The sequence below is a fragment of the Diabrotica virgifera genome, chromosome 3 (assembly GCF_917563875.1).
Source record: "Diabrotica virgifera virgifera chromosome 3, PGI_DIABVI_V3a".
NCBI lineage: Eukaryota > Metazoa > Arthropoda > Insecta > Coleoptera > Chrysomelidae > Diabrotica > Diabrotica virgifera.
This window is the reverse complement of record NC_065445.1, coordinates 123,954,775-123,971,835: the sequence shown is the minus strand read 5'-3', so window position 1 is coordinate 123,971,835 and position 17,061 is coordinate 123,954,775. Positions and strand designations below refer to the sequence as shown.

At 34.0% G+C, this 17,061-nt stretch overlaps 1 protein-coding gene across 1 annotated transcript in view; it reads right to left on the bottom strand.

Annotated features, from left to right (window-relative positions):
- Positions 1 to 17,061, bottom strand: part of LOC126881298 (protein big brother-like) — a 337,029-nt gene that overhangs the window by 154,135 nt on the left and 165,833 nt on the right. Inside the window, exon 3 of the mRNA XM_050645497.1 lies at positions 11,228 to 11,455. Within this exon, the coding sequence (XP_050501454.1) occupies positions 11,228 to 11,455 (228 nt within the window). The remainder of the gene's footprint in view (positions 1 to 11,227; positions 11,456 to 17,061) is intronic.

Here is a 17,061-nt window from a genome sequence, read left to right as displayed (position 1 = left end):
CCAAAAAAATTTGACCTACAAATAAATGAAGAAAAATCCCAAATCTAATTTTATTAGAATTCCAGGAAGACCTGTTGCCTGTTGGTAACCCATTTTTATTGTGCAAAAAGTTGGACGGGTTTAAAATAAATAGTTTTTGAAAAAAAATAAAATAAAATTATAGAGCGCGTTTTTAAATTATCTTAAAAATCTTCCTTTTTCATCATGTAACTCTAAAATAAGAGATACGAAAAAAAAATACCGCCCAAAAATGTAGGGTTTTTTTAAATAAAAATTTTTTTTTTGTTTTTTATTACTGTATCTCTTATCATTTTCAAGTTACATGGAGATACAAAAATATGAAAAAAAAATTTTTTAAGAAACGCTTTTCTTTAGTTACGAGTGACTTAAATTAAAAATATTATAAAAAAATCAACCAAAAAGCAAAAAATAAAAAAAAAAATTGAAAAAATCTAACACATCCGTCAAAGAAAAGCGTGGCGCGTGTTCATCGAATAAACGGTTTTCGCCCCACGCTTTTCTTTAACGAATGTGTTAAATTTTTTTTTTATTTTTTGCTTTTTAGTTGATTTTTTTATAATATTTTTAATTTTAGTCACTCGTAACTAATAGGTCTGGATCCCGCGTATGAAAAAAAAGTTGATTAATAGCAAGCTGAAAATTTGTTAATAGCTTAAGGGTGACTAGTCGGACAAAGTTTGATATGTGGGAACACTGGAACAGGGTAAGTTTTAATTGTGGAACAGGTTAAAAATTTGGAACGGTCAGACCACGAAAACGGCACATGTATTTTGTCCGACAGAACAGACTTAAACTCTCCGAACAGAGATTAAACTCTCATGCAAAAATCAGACTGCAAACTATCACCAAATGGGCGTATTAATGAGTGGAACACGTAGAATATGTCAAATCACAGGAATTATGACAGGTGATAAATAGCAGTCTGATTTTTGCATGAGAGTTTAATCTCTGTTCGGAGAGTTTAAGTCTGTTCTGTCGGACAAAATACATGTGCCGTTTTCGTGGTCTGACCGTTCCAAATTTTTAACCTGTTCCACAAATAAAACTTCCCCTGTTCCAGTGTTCCCACATATCAAAGTTTGTCCGACTAGACACCCTTAAACTATTAACAAATTTTCAGCTTGCTATTAATCAACTTTTTTTTCATACGCGGGATCCAGACCTATAAAGAAAAGCGTTTCTTAAAAAAAATTTTTTTCAAATTCTTTTATTTTTACTTTTTAGTCTTACACTTTTCAAACATTAAAATATATCGTCATGTTTATTAAAACATGTATAAAACATATGATGTACTAACATGAAATGTAGTCGGAATCGGCAAAAAATTTGAAACTTTATTGTTTAATAATGAAGCATAACGTAAACAATTGACGTAAAAAGTGAAAATATGTATTGTTCATATCATTAGCTATACAATCCGTAAAAGTTTCAAGTTTTTACATTGTAAAAAACAAGAGAATTTAAGCGTTTTCCATTAAAATCGTTTTTTTTTTATTTAAACAATTAATAAACATGAAAAAAAAATTTTTTATTGACTATTCGTGTATTGTTCCCGCGAATGCAGATGTCTGCAAATTTTCATTCATTTGCATTGAAGAAAAGGCCGTCAAATTAACGTCTAAAGATTTGACGCAAACTATTGAACTAAATAAAAGCGTTTAAAAAAGGAAGATTTTTAAGAAAATTTAAAAATGCGCTCTAATTTGATCTTATTTGTTTTAAAAAACCATTCATTTTAAACCCGTCCAACTTTTTGAACATAAAAACAATACTAAGTATAATAAATGGTATTGCAGAAGGAAAACGCTGCATTTAAATTTTGTGGATGAGTACTTCCCATTTTTTCTTAAAACACATTATTCATCAATCTTTTTTGCAGCATATCGCCATATCTCGCTTAGTTTGAATGTAATCGACCTTTAATATTGCTCATTTTAAAGGACTTTTCAAGCACTACAAAAGGTATTATACACCTAAAATCGACCGTTTCTCTGTTATTTCAAGTTGAATACACCGATTTGAGCATGCACAAAAAAAACAAACTCTTTTCACCTACCATATCTCCTTTTGTATTATAACTAGAAGATTTATGAAGGAACGAATCTGTTTGTTTTTTTTTTATAAGCTACTAAAATGTTATATATAGTTTTTTTAGTTAGATGCATAGTTTTTCGTAAGATTCGCAAAAAATAGTTCGAAAAGGTGTTATGTTTCAATGAAAATGACCAATTTTCAACCACGAATAACTCAAAAGGTATTTATTGAGTTTAAAAAAAAATTATAGAACAGTTTTTGGTTAGAATTAGATTCTCTAGCCACTTCCGTGGTTATTTTAACAAAAAAATTTTCCACCCCCGAGAAGGGGTGGGAACCACTCCCAAGATAAAACTGCACGTCGGCATAGCGCAGACTTCGAATTAGGAGATAAGTAGAGGCTATTCCCAAAATTTCATTAAAATCCATGCAGTAGAATAGAATTCGGAGGTAATATCCTATTCTTGCTCCCTGACTGGCGTACATCTATTACCTAGCTTTGTTAGTAGTATTGGGATTGTTACTGTCTTTGTTGTTTTGAAACGATCGGCAATATACTGTTGTGATCTGGAGCTTTATTATTTTTTAAAGCTCTTTCTATTTTACATCTCTCTATATTGGGTAGCACCTCTGATCCTACGTCTTTAATTTTTTGTTTGATGTTCTCTTCTATATGTTTGTTTCATTAGGTGTAGAAAAGGTTTTGTAGAAAGTTTCCACAGTTTTTGTCGTTTTTTCTATGACTTACTCTATTGAGTTCTCGTTCTATTTTTTGGTGTCGCTTATTAGTTCAACGTAGAATGAAGTAAACACTTCTGTTGTATGTAGGTATATAATTTATTAAAAAATTCTTAAAATTTATCCACAAGGGAGTGGAAGTACAACAAAACGTTTTCGGTCAAACTGACCATCCTCAGTGTAAACGTCCAGTGTACAAGTAATTGAAACTAGCCACTTGAATAGGTGTAAAACCTCAAAATAACATTATTGCTACATTATGAGCTGTGTAGTAATCGACAATAAGTCGATGTCTTAAGATTAAAAATATATCACATGTGGATGTATGTCATCCTTGCTCGGAATTTACACAAGGTTGTGATCAGGTGAGAGGTTAACAACCAACTCAAGGGTTTACCCTTTTAAAGCTTATTAGTTCTTTCCGACATTAAACATGCTTATGAATATTATGCTTTATTTTAAAATATTTTTTAAAAAAAGCTCTACAATCATCTTTCTCTCTTTCTTTCTTTCTCCCCTTCCTTATACCCTTTTAGGTATCGGATTTGGGTTTAGTTTAGCTACATATTCACCCATATCTTCCATTCTTTTCTGTCTTGTGCTATTAGTTTCATTTCTTCTAGCGTTTTCCGTTTAACTTTTCCTGCTTCTACTATTTGCTGTATCCATTTGTTCCTCGGTCTGCCTTATTTCTTTTTTGTAACATTCCTTGTTTCGTGAATTTTCCTTGTTAGTCTACTAGGTTTCATTCTCATCAGATGTTCATACCAGTTTAATCGTCTCTTTATTATTTTATTCATTATTGGTTCCTGTTTAGTTATCCCTCTTATTGCCTCATTTCTTATTCTATCACATTTGGTCTTTCCGGCTATAGCTCGTAAATGTCTCATCTCACTTGCATTTATCCTACTATTATGCTTTTTCTGTAAAGTCCAATTTTCGCTCGTATACAGTATCGTTGGTATCACAATCGCATTTTAATTTTTGTTTCGTGGTACAATTCTTTTTTCCTCAGAACTGGCGCTAGTGCGTAGTACAGTTTGTTTAATTTTTTGGTTCTGTTTGTTATTTCGAGGTCTTTTTTCCCATCATTGGTAATAATACTTCCAAGATAATCATATGCGGTAACTATTTCCAGTTGAGTATTTTTGCATTTTATATTTACTTCATTTTCTTCCTTTTCGCCGATGACCATTATTTTACTTTTCTCGATGTTTATTTCCATTTTTAATTTCTCTATTTCTTCTGTCCATATGTTTATAAGTTTTTGCATTTTTGTCACGGAATCTGCTATAAGGACTATGTCATCCGCATACAATAAGGCATCTATTTTTATTGGCTGTAATCTTTGGTATCCTATTGTTGTCTGTATTTGGTTCGTTCTTTCTCCAGTATTTCTAGTCAATTCATTCATGACTATTATGAATAGTAGCGGACTAAGACTGCCTCCTTGTTTGATACCTCTTTCCCAATTGAATTCTTCAGATCTTTCTACTGCTATCTGTACACGTGGGAACCACTCCCAAGATAAAACCGCACATCGGCATAGCGCAGACTTTGAATTAGGAAATAATTGAGGCTATTCCCAAAATTTCATTAAAATCCATGCAGTAGGATAGAATTCGGAGGTAATATCCTATTCTTGCTCCTTGACTCACGTACATTTATTACCTAGCTTTGTTAGTATTGGGGTTGTTACTGTCTTTGTTGTTTTGAAACGATCGGCAATATACTGTTGTGATCTGGAGCTTTATTATTTTTTAAAGCTCTTTCTATTTTACATCTCTCTATATTGGGTAGCACCTCTAATCCTACGTCTTTAATTTTTTGTTTGATGTTCTCTTTTATATGTTTGTTTCATTAGGTGTAGAAAAGGTTTTGTAGAAAGTTTCCACAGTTTTTGTCGTTTTTTCTATGACTTACTCTATTAAGTTCTCGTTCTATTTTTTGGTGTCACTTATTAGTTCTTTCCGACATTATACATGTTATTGAATATTATGCTTTATTTTAAAATATTTTTTAAAAAAAGCTCTACAATCATGTAAATTTTTAATTTCAAGTAGAACAGTTGAAAGCAACTCAAAAGTAAATAATTTTAATACTGAGTCATAACATAATAAAACAAGCTGCAAAATAAGGAAAAATCAAATAAAACAAACTAAATAAAAATCAAAATATTTATTTATTTACTTTTAAATAAATTTTAACATAAGTATTTGATATTACAAAACTAGGCAAGAAAAAATCAAAGTAAAAGAAGAAACGAAAACCGCAAACTTTATGACCATTCTTATCTTACATAGTTTTGTTGTCTTATCAATATGTCAATATGTTTTATCCTAATATGTACAATTGTAAATTCAGGAAGTTTTCGTAGAAGAATACTAAAATATGAGAAGAAAATATAAGTACATAAACGTACTGAAATAATGCTTTTCTCTAGAAATTAGAGAAAAGATTTTGATCCTTTCCTTGATAGATATTGCTCAAGAAAACCATTTTCTTTTAATATATAGTTTTTAGATAGATGTGATTATAGAGTTTTCGTATCTGATCTCATTCAAAATCTTCTTTTAAGATTAAAATTTAGTTGTTTTACCAACTTACTTCGTAAAGCTCTTTTTGTATATTCTTTAAAAATAGCTACATTATTTTTTTTTTCAACTAATGATGAACACATGAATATTTTTACGATGAAAAAATATCAGACTTTATGTTAGGTAGGGTTTGTGTTGTAATAATTAGAGCTTCCGTAATCATTTCCTTTCATTGGATCTTGGTTTCTCACTCTTTTTATTTTATTTTTTTGTATATTTTTATATTTAAGTTTGTCTCCAATTCATCTAGTTTTATTATCTAGTATATAATCTAGTATCTTCCCACTAGTCTAGTCTCTTATCTTTGATTAAAAATTTTCCATTTTGTCCGAAGCTAGGCAGGAGCAGTAGGTAAAATGAGTCTTTCAAATATTCCTTAATTAATTTTTACCCACTGCCAGCAATAATCTTTTACAAAACTTCCTGAATAATAATACTATTGTTAACAATAATGATATATACACAATAAACTCAAGGTAAAGTAAAAACATAAAATATTTACAAACGAAAATTTTAATTATGAGTAAAATTATGTTTTTGTCCACAATTCCAATATTTTATTGGCTTGTAAACAACTAATAGGTGATCCATCACAGTTTGAAGAATGGTAAATGTATTTACAGAAATTGCAGGAGGTAAGTAAGGACATTGTGATATTTTGCTATAGTTCGAGAGGCGGAAAACAAACTTTATATAAAATCCACGAGGAAAAATTTCCTGTAGCTAGAGCTGTATACCATTAATTACAAAAATTTTATTAAGATCCTTTACGAAAGGTATATCATATTCATTAAAATCCCCTAAAGAACTACATCAAGGGCTACATCAAAATCACACGTTTTCTAAATTGTCCTAGATATAGCCCTAGGCATCACAGGAATCCTCACACGATAAGTGGGTTGCTGATCTGAAGGATGTCTCATGTGTCATCCACGTCTGAAGGATGTCAGCAACTCTTACGTACGGAGTTGTTAATCATCGTCCGTAATATTTAAAGGGTTTTTACCCACATATTTTGGTGGCTCAGCATGTTATAAACTTGCATCAGCACTAATGATGTTCTTTTCAGATCAAAAAGGTTCTGTGATTTTGATGTAGCCGTTTAAGGGATTTTAATAAATATACACCTTGTACGAAGGATTTTAATAAACTTGGCAGATAAAAACCTTTATATATCAAGAAAACCCTATAAAGAATCAACCATTTAGAAAAATGTAGACTGCTCATCACGTTACTCTCATGAAAATATAGTTAAACAAAACGTTGAGAAAACGATGGTACACTGAATAATGAATAGAAAACCGTATTATGGAAAATGGGTCAAAATACGGATTCTAATGCGTTACAGGAATATTCTTCAAACCCTTGGAAAGACAAAATGAAATTATTTGCAGGAAAATATCAGAAAATTTAAGCCGAAGAACAGTAATAAATACGAAAAATATAACAAGATATAATAATATGTAGAATTATTTATAATATTATACATAATATTATATAGCACGAAATGTCATAATTTATAATAATTTTATTGGATTGAATTTTGCAAAGAACCACCTACAAGAAATAAAGCAAGTGGGCAGAGAACTTACGAGAATGAATACCAAAGAATTTAGCACATAATAATTTTTAAAAGGGCTAATCTAATCTAATTTTAAACGTAAAAGTTCAGTTTCATGAAGATACGAATATAAATATGTCTTGTTGAATTTAAATGTTTTTAAAATCAGTTATAAGATCAGAGTTAGAGGTACTATAAATATAATTTATTTTATATCAAGCGTAATAATAACTATACACAGAGTAAGAACATTTTGACGACATTGATTATAAATATTATATTCGCCTAATAGTAGCAATCTATATACCAGGGGTGGCCAAACTGTGGCTCGCGAGCCACATGTGGCTCTTTGAAGGATTATTTGTGGCTCTCAATAAATGTACCTGAATTACTTTTAATTTTTGTATTTCAAAATGTCTTAAATTACTGACAACAAATAACAAAGACAAATTGTAACATCAGGACTCAGACAAAGAGACCCCTTATCACCTATTCAATTTGGTCTTAGAATATGTAATAAGTAAAATATCATCTGAGAATACAGGGGATTTGAGAATCGAGGATCAAAACTATGGTTGGCTTTTGGTGATGATCTAGGTGCACTCATTCATTCTACAAAAGACGTGAGAGGGGTGTTTTCACAACTCGAGGAAGAAACAGGTAGTCTGGGCCTTCGAATAAATAAAAAGAAGACGAAATACATGCTAGTAACCAAAATTCCAAGACCAAGAGTTAGCAGAGCATAACTATTAATGACCACAACTTTGAAGTAGTAAAGAAATTTAAATAGCTGTGATAATCACAGATGACAAATGACAACCACATATAAAAAGAGGTCTCAGCATGGATAGCTGCTTGGAATAGAGCATTATACTCCCTATCATCATTATTAAGATCTAAGATGCTAAAAAGACAATTTAAATTAAGACTGTAGGTACATGTCAATTATTCGCCCAATTGTTACATGGAAGTAAAACATGGACTCTGCATCAGCGGGAAATAAATATGCTGCTGGTTTTTGAAAGGAAAGTTCTCTTATTTGGGACGCAAAGACTAAAGAGATGAATTGACAGGAGAGTGAAGAAGGCGCCGCAAAGCCGAGTTGATGACTGTATGGTACTGAAATCATCGTCAGACATATAAAAGCTAAGATAAGATGGGAAGGTTATGTGGTAAGATCAGAGGAAGACAGAGTGTTAAAGACAGTGTGTTTTGGGAGACGGTAGATCAGTAGGCCGTCCCAGAAATAAATGGAAGGATGATATGAAGAATCAAAGAATCCTGAATTAGTATTAGTAAAACTGTTTGTAGAATTATATATTTACATATTTGAAACAACGAGGTGAACCATTTTATTTCAAAATTCGTGAATCCAAACAGTGAGAGAAAAATTTAATACCTTTTTTACACTTTTTAAATAATTGTTATAGCGGCTCACGAAAAATTTCAAATTTTTAAAAATGGCTCGGGCTCGGACTCTCAATGAGCTTGGCCACCCCTGCTATATATACTGTATTCTGTACAATATACTGTACTATATATCGATAGTATTTTGCGTCTATAAGAGTGAGAAGGCTGTTATTATAGAAGTAACAATTATATCAGTCACGTATAATTTCTAAATATATTTACGAGTGCATATTAGGGTATACCACGTTCGTTCCCAAGATAAGCTCGAGAGGCACGTGATGGATGGGTGTGACGTGTCATCGCAGCTTGTCATTGGTTAGAAATTAATTTCTAACCAATGACAAGCTACTACGACATGATATACCAATCGATTAGTGTGATCTAGAGCTTATCTCGGGAACGAATCTAGTGTGGTTAAAAATATTTCACGAAAAAAAGATATGCAAAGAAAAGTGCATTTCTTTTATATTTCTTTCTACATATATATAAAAGGAGACGCGCGATACATATATCTGGAGTTTACTATGTATTGCCGTATTATCGACGTGGATGCATGATATGGTGTAATGATTTAACTTACTCTGTACATAATTTAATGTATATGATAAAGAGATGACTTACTATTTAATATCTTACTCATTTTATTCTAAACGTAACACACGCCTTTGTTCATCACAATGTACACAGAAACAAAAATTTTGAAGCTAATGAGATTTCTGTAATTACATAGATATAATAATCAAGAAAAAAGCATTATTGGACCATCAGGAATATTTATGAACATATTAGTGGTAAGAGAGTTACTTAATACAACTTAGTATGTATATTTAAAAATAGGTAATGCCTGGTTGCATCAACAAAGCTTAAGCTCCAGCTTAGCCCAGCTCAGCTTATAGACAGGGTTCCTCTATCTTAGCACGTTTTGACTGATAAGTTTAAGATAAAATCCACGTGGCAATCCATTGGGGCAAGCTGAAAGTTGATCTAAGACTCAATGGTGCAACGCGTATGTTTCGTAAGCGGAGCTAAGGCCCGACGCAAATTGAACCTAAGCGAGACACAACCTGCGTCGGCGAACTGCGTAGACAGTATTGCGCATCCTACTATCAGTTCATGCGTTCGCAGGTCTCGCTTGGGAACGTTTGTCATCGGCGTACAGTTTTCCTGAGTCTTGGGACGCCTGACTTACCGCCAAAAGTTTATTTTTACGTGTTTTTGTTTGCGAGATGGAAGTATCTGAAATGAATACGGATGGTACCTAAGTACAATTTATTATGATAAATAAAAATATTAGACAACACCCCGAGTAAAAACTGCGTTGTCTTTGTCATTAAATTCTGATAACTTTTGATAGACTAAATAAGCGGCGATACGAAATTAATAATCAAAGTTATGCCTTTACAAAATCACATTATTAGAAACATAAGGTGAAAAATTATTAATGTTACTTAAAACCGTAATCGATAAAATTACCCTCAAATTCAACTTGTCGGCATATTACATTTTTGTTTATTACATATTACATTTTTTAAGCTTAAAAATTAAAAACGAAATATGCAGATAGTGTTATTTTTTATGACCGATCAGTAGCGGAGGGATCATGAATTATTATGACCTGCAGTAATTGTAAATGATTGTGATCCGAGCAGTAAATTGAGGAATATGAGTTATGACCGAGCAGTAGGGGAGAGATTTTAAATATGTAGGTATTATGTGCAGAAATAAAATACTCCGTGTAAGATATCTTTTTATGCACCCGCTTATGATCAAATTCGATGTTTTCGAAAGTCATACCGCTACGACTACTAGGGACGTGTAAGATATTTTTAAAACGTTACTAGTTACAAGTACGGAAAAACCGATTTTAAGTTGTCTACTCAATTCAGTACAAGAATCAGATACATCAGTATTGTGTAATCAGTATTTTTTGTCCTCAGTACCACTGAGAACCGGTATCAAAAGTAACCGTTACATGTCCGAACTGATTTTGCCCGTCTCTATTCGCCACGTCGATAGCCAACGGTTGGGTTGGGTTGTGTTCAATATGCGGCACGCTAGAAAAATAAATGCACGGGTCACTCGTCCCGCCGGCGCAGGTTGTGTCTGGCTTAGGTTCAATTTGCGCCGGGCCTAAAGCACGTTTTAAGCCTAAGATCTGTTGGTACAATCAGGCATAAATACCTTATTATTTTTAAAATCTAATTTGAAATTTCTTTAAATTATTCGTACTCCCCACATTTTTATTTGCTTTCACCTTTGTATTCTTTTTGACAGTTTCATATTACGATAGTTTTTCCTTTAAATAGACGGTTTTCCGTTTAACAACACTTAACGGAAAAAATAAGAAAAAATAACTAGTGGTGCATGTTGAGGGCCTGCATCAAATTGGTGAGATGCTTGGAAATATAATAATATATTCTTAAGACTACAGAATAACGAATAACTAGCTTTGATCCCCAAAGATGTACATCCACGACTATACATACACTAACAGTAAACAATGGATATGTGAGTATAGACAAAACAAGACACGTTGAATCTTACGAAGAGCACTCCCAAATCATAATTTCCAATGTATATGCATTGAAAAATCCCAAATCATGATTTACAAAGTTTATACATTGAATCATGATTCGGGAGTGCTCCTCGTAACATTCAATGGGTCTTGGTTTGTTTACTTCTATTAGTGCATCTTTATTGTGATTGTAGTATAGATAGTATATGGAAACAATTTTGATAAGCTAACCCGGAGAAAACCATGTGTAATTAAAAACAAATTCAAAAAGAAATCTCATTAGCTTCATTTTAACAAAAATAAAATATCTTAAAACAATTTCATATATTGCCTTTGCATCCCGTGACGTACCTCGAGATCTTGTTCAGGCCTGTCTTGTCGGTAACCCCTTTGTTTGTCTTCGAATTCCCTCAGTCGCTGGTTGTAACGTTCGATCTGTTCCCGCAGGAGGGCGTCCTCTTGTGCAGCTCTTTCCTCGTTATATTCCAGGCAACCGACGCCATCCAGACGATCGGTGTCAATCCAACCGCGCCACCTGACGCAAACGCCGTTCATGATGAAGGTGGCTTTAATGTGGACCTGGAACAATGAAAAACCATTTGAAATATTGTCAATTGAGTTAATAATATGAGTATTAAAGTGTCTTGATAGTGTCAGTAATATTAGTAATAGGTACAGTTAGGGGTCGCCAAGTTCTTGAAAATTTCAAGATCTTGTCTTGATCTTGTCTTGATTTCAAGATAAGATCAAGACAAGAAGTAATTTTAGATTTCAAGACAAGACAAGAAATTTTATGTCAATACCAAGATTTCTTGTCAAGAAATCAAGAAATCTTGAAATATATTGACTAGATAATAATGAAAACTCTAAAACGTATTTATTTGTGAAAACGTTAACATATTATAACATAAAATAACGTATTTTAATTTTAATGTATTGAACACTTTTTTCGCTAAAACGATTTACAAAAATATAAATTATGTAAATGTAACATAAATTTTTAAATCGGAATTGATAAGCCATGAATTAAGGCAGATAGTCTTATGGAGTCAACGTCTAGCCGATTTCTTGACTGTGTTATTGTTAAAGCTGCTATTGAAAATAGCCTTTGCCTTTCCGCAGGTAGGTACATATGTTGCTGGTTTTACATATGTTGCTGGTTGTACATATGGTTGCTATTTTCGATAATGACGGGTAGACATTCTCGTGTCTTCTCCATCAATCAGGTATATTCTCAGCATCTTCTGACCTAGGCTCATTTAAGTATATTTTGGCTCTGTTATTGGATTCTGTATGCCATTCTGGGATCTATTAGGCCGTGTCAGCACGCAACGCAATAAAAAGGTCGCCGGGGAATCACCGGACCAGGTAATCAAGAAATTTCAAGATTTTGAAATTTCTTGAGTCAAGACAAGATATAAGATGTCAAGAAAACGTCAAGACAAGATTTTTTAAATTTCTTGATTTTTTCTCAAGACAAGACAGGAAGTTGTTATCAAGACAAGAATTCTTGTCTTGTCGACCCTTAGGTACATATTTACAATATTTGTAACTAATTTCTTTTCTCTTCTTTTCATTTTTACATGTACATATATGCATGTTTTATTTATATAAAAAGCATTTGATTGCGTTAACCATTAAAAGATGATCTGAATTCTAAGAACAACTGCAATTGACGAACAAGACCTGAGAATTATCTCAGAACTATATTGGCACCAAACAGTAACAATTGAATTAGGGCACGCAGCATTCGAAGATATACAAATCCGAAGAGGAGTGCGACATGGTTGGGTCTTGTCGCCGCTATCATTTTTTAACCTGTACCTATTCGGAGTTTATATTCAGAGAAGCATTGGACGAGGTCCAAGGTGGAATCAAGAATTACGGATCCAGCTTAGACAACATCAGGTACGCTGATGATACTGTCCTAATAGCAAAAACGCACAAGAACTACAAAATAATAAATGCTGTAGGTCGTCATAGCGAAATGTTTGGTTTACACATAAACGTTTCCAAAACTAAAATTTTAGTATTTTCAAAGATACCAATAAACGTACATTTGTATTCCAAGGGACAAATAATAGAGTAGGTAACTTCCATAAAATATTTGGGAACAAATGTCAATAGCCAGTGTAATCCAAAAAAAGAAATCCTATCACGAAACGAACAAGTGAGAACACTCATGAATATGAACAAAAATTTTTATAAGATCAGACTTTAGTCTGGAGATCAGAATCCGAATGACCAAATATACGTTATACGTGTTTTTTGTCTTGCTGTATGGCTTTTAGTTGCACAGTGGACTCAGTGAAACAGAAAAATGAACAGATGCCTTTGAGATATAATATATACCTACAGACGGATGCTGAGAATTCACTGGGTACAAAAAATTATGAACGATGAGGTACTTCGGTGCATGAGCAAACAAAAAGAATTACCTACTAAGAATAATCAAAGAAAGAAAAATACAATACTTGGGTCATGTGGTGAGAGCTGAAAGTTATGAATTACCTCGAATCATATTGGAAGGTAAAATACAGGTCAAAAGATCATTAAGAAGACGACAGAACTCGTGGTTGAAAGACCTGACAAGATGGTTTGACTGCTCATCCGCAGAAATTTTTTGTGCAGCAATTTCCAAAACTAAACTTGAGAGTGTTATAAATATGTAATTTAAAATATAGTGCAGTAGATGGTGAATCTACAGGAATAGATATTTAAAATTAGATTATTTTTTGTATATATTTACACGCGGAGGTCATACCTATATGACCTGTAGTCAACCTGTTTATTATCTATACAATATCAGTATTTCATTAGTTTTAGACTGCTTTTACTGGTTACTTCTCGTTTTCCACGGTACTAATAGTAACGATTATAAAAACTCATAAATCAAAACACTAAAGTAACACACAATGGTTTAATCTGTGCCACATCCAATCTCTAAAGATAAGCCACCTGCTTGTAATATGAAGTCAGTCCTTTTTAATCCTTGGTTTAAGACAAAAAACGATGTCTGATGCACGCTTCAGCAGATCTTGACCTAAATTAGTTTCCCTGAAAAAAGATATTACACTACTGCCCACCTCTTGTTACAATAAACCATTTTCACGGTAAAGATTCTTCATAATCACTCTTCCTGAATGAAACCGTACACAGCAAAAACCGGTTCGATTATTATAATCACAAAACGAGAAATAATAACGAAACACCCATCGGTTACTAAATGTCCAAGAAATCAATTACTTCTAGACCATAATTTTCAACATGAATGAATGGGTGACCAGAAAAAAATCAATTTCTGAACGGAGAGGTTATAAGAAAGTCCCGGGTTCCGCTTCGGAGATATCTCATTTATTTCTTGAGAAATCCATTTTCAAGTTAGTACCAAATCTATGACATGGGCGTACTCAATTCTAATTTATAGTATTTCTACGGCTTTTGGGTTGATTTTTTTAAGAATGGGACAAACACATAATAGTCGCAGAAAATAGTTAGGATAACCCGAGGCAAGTCACCAATCGGGAGAATAAGTACAGATCATTCTATAACCTAAAAAGAGGTGGAATAATAATTATCCAACAGTATAAAGATCTCTCTCTCTCTCTCTCTCTCTCTCTCTCTCTCTCTCTCTCTCTCTCTCTCTCTCTCTCTCTCTCTCTTCAATCCTGACCCCCCCGGAGAGAGTGTAGTGGTCGACGTGATATCGTGTATTGTCCGTCTCCAAAGATCTCTGTCTCTGGTCATTTCTTTTAACTCATGCATAGGTCTTTTGCATATTTCAGTAATTTGATCGATCTATCTTGTTGGGGATCTTCCTCGTGATCTTCGGCCTTCCACCTTTCCTTGTATAATGAGCCTTTCCATGTTTTCTGTGTTTGATCTCATAACATGTCCAAAGTATTTTAATTGTTGGAGATGGCCTTTACTGGAGGGTCGTTGGCTAACTTTTAGCTCTCTTAAAATTAAATTATTTGTTGTATGGTCGGTCCAAGGAATTCGTAGCATTCGTTTCCAACAGAACATTTCAGTGGCGTCTATCTTTCTTCTTTCCGAATTTCTCAGGGTCCAAGATTTACATTCGTATGTCAGTATTGGGAATATTAAGCAGTTGATCAACCTCATCTTTAACGCTCTTGAAATTTGACAGTCCTTCCATATTGGGGCCATTTTTGCTGTGGCGACTTTTGCTAGATCACATCTACGTTTTATTCTTCCTGTAGTGACCCTGTGTTTGTGATTAATGATCCCAGATATAAGTATGAGCTCACAACCTCAAACCGATCAATTGTGGTTATGTGTGGATGATTGTTATGTAGTCTATCCACTATCATGATCTTTGTCTTTGATATTGTAGCGGTTATTTGTGTAATTACTTCTAATTACAATAAAACCAGCGGTTCGTAATTTATATACGACTTTATTTTTATTTATACAAGTTTACTTTACAAACTTTAGCTTAAGACTCCCTCTATTTACAAATATGTCCTATTTATATATGCGATACAGATATTCCAGAAATATCTATATATCTCCAGCTATGTCCATGTGACCGCTTGCACGTCATCGTCGCTGCATCGGCGTATCTCGAAACATCGATAGTGTTCTGTCTGTCCGGAGACGGGAGCTGGTATACGAGGGTAGGTCAATAATTATTTTGTTACACTGCTCCCCTCTTAAGATCTGAGCGTCCCGATCAGCAACTCTAGATGGCCCAGGATGGCGGAATCTACAGGATTCTCCGGCTCTGCATACACCCCTAGAAAAGAAGTAACAGTCTACTGTCTTTGAAGGGTATGACATCTTCGGGTTCATGCAACACACAGTAATCCGTACGCCAGTTTCTCTGAAGATCACTTCCAGCATGCTTCTCACAATCTTCCAATCCAGATTTTCTACTGCATGGCCAATTTTTGGTAAAGCCAAATCTTTGATGTCATAATTACAGACCATTTTCTTCAAATTAGTTAGAGCACGCCATATGTTCTCGTAGCTTGGCGTGTCCGTATAAGACTTCCTGGTCACTATATACAGCAAAGATCGAGGACCATCTTCCAATCGCAATACTCTTCCAATTTTAGGTTGTTGATTCCTTAACTCGTCCAGGCGGCCGAACTTTCTATTGAATACGGACGAGATTCCTTTAGTCATCTCGAGGTCTTGTGCAACACAGTGGGCTAGAGAGACGTTTTCTGGAACACCAAACAGATCTTGCTGAACTTCTGTGGTCACGCCGAATCTAGCACTCTTTCTTTCTGCGTAATTTGACATAAATTGATTAAAACTTGGCTGTGCGACATCTTTCATCTCCTGTTGGAGGACTCGTGCTTCTTCTGTTTCATTTGAGCCAGCATATGGTGCAAGACGATTTATGTGAATAACTTTTGGTTTACCGTTTGGCAACTTCTTAATTCTATATATTACGTCATTTATTTTCTTCTTAACTTCATACGGACCTTCCCATTGTCTTTGCAGTTTAGGACACAAGCCTCGACGACGTTGCGGATTATAAAGCCAGACAAGATCACCTACTTCGAAGCTTTCATTCTTGCATCGAGAATCATATTGATCTTTCATTCTGTCACTGGCTATCTGAATGTGTTGTCGGGCAAGTTCATGAATGTAGTTCATTCGTAATTTCAGGCGGTCAACGTAGTCTTCGCCTGCAACATGTTCCTCGGAAGGTCCGCAGCCAAACTCTAGGTCGCAGGGCAACCGAACTTCACGACCCAACATCAGGCAGGTTGGTGTTTGACCTGTAGTTTCATTTACGGCCGAGCGGTAGGCCATCAGGAATAAATGAATGTGTTGGTCCCAATCTCGCTGATGTTCAGATACAACTTTGGACAAGTGTTTACCCATCGTTCGGTTCATCCTCTCGACCATCCCATCTGATTGAGGATGCAGGGGTGTTGTTCTGGTCTTATTGGCACCAATCAATTTACAAACGTTTTGGAAAAGAGCTGACTCAAAGTTTCGCCCTTGGTCGGAGTGGATCTCCAAGGGAACACCAAATCGGCTAAAGAATTCTTTAACAAGTACCTCTGCAACGGTAGCAGCTTCTTGATTTGGTAATGCATAGGCCTCAGTCCATTTTGTAAAATAATCCATGGCTACCAGGATGTATTTATTTCCAGCATCGGTTTCTGGAAATGGACCTGCAATGTCGATAGCTACTCTTTCCA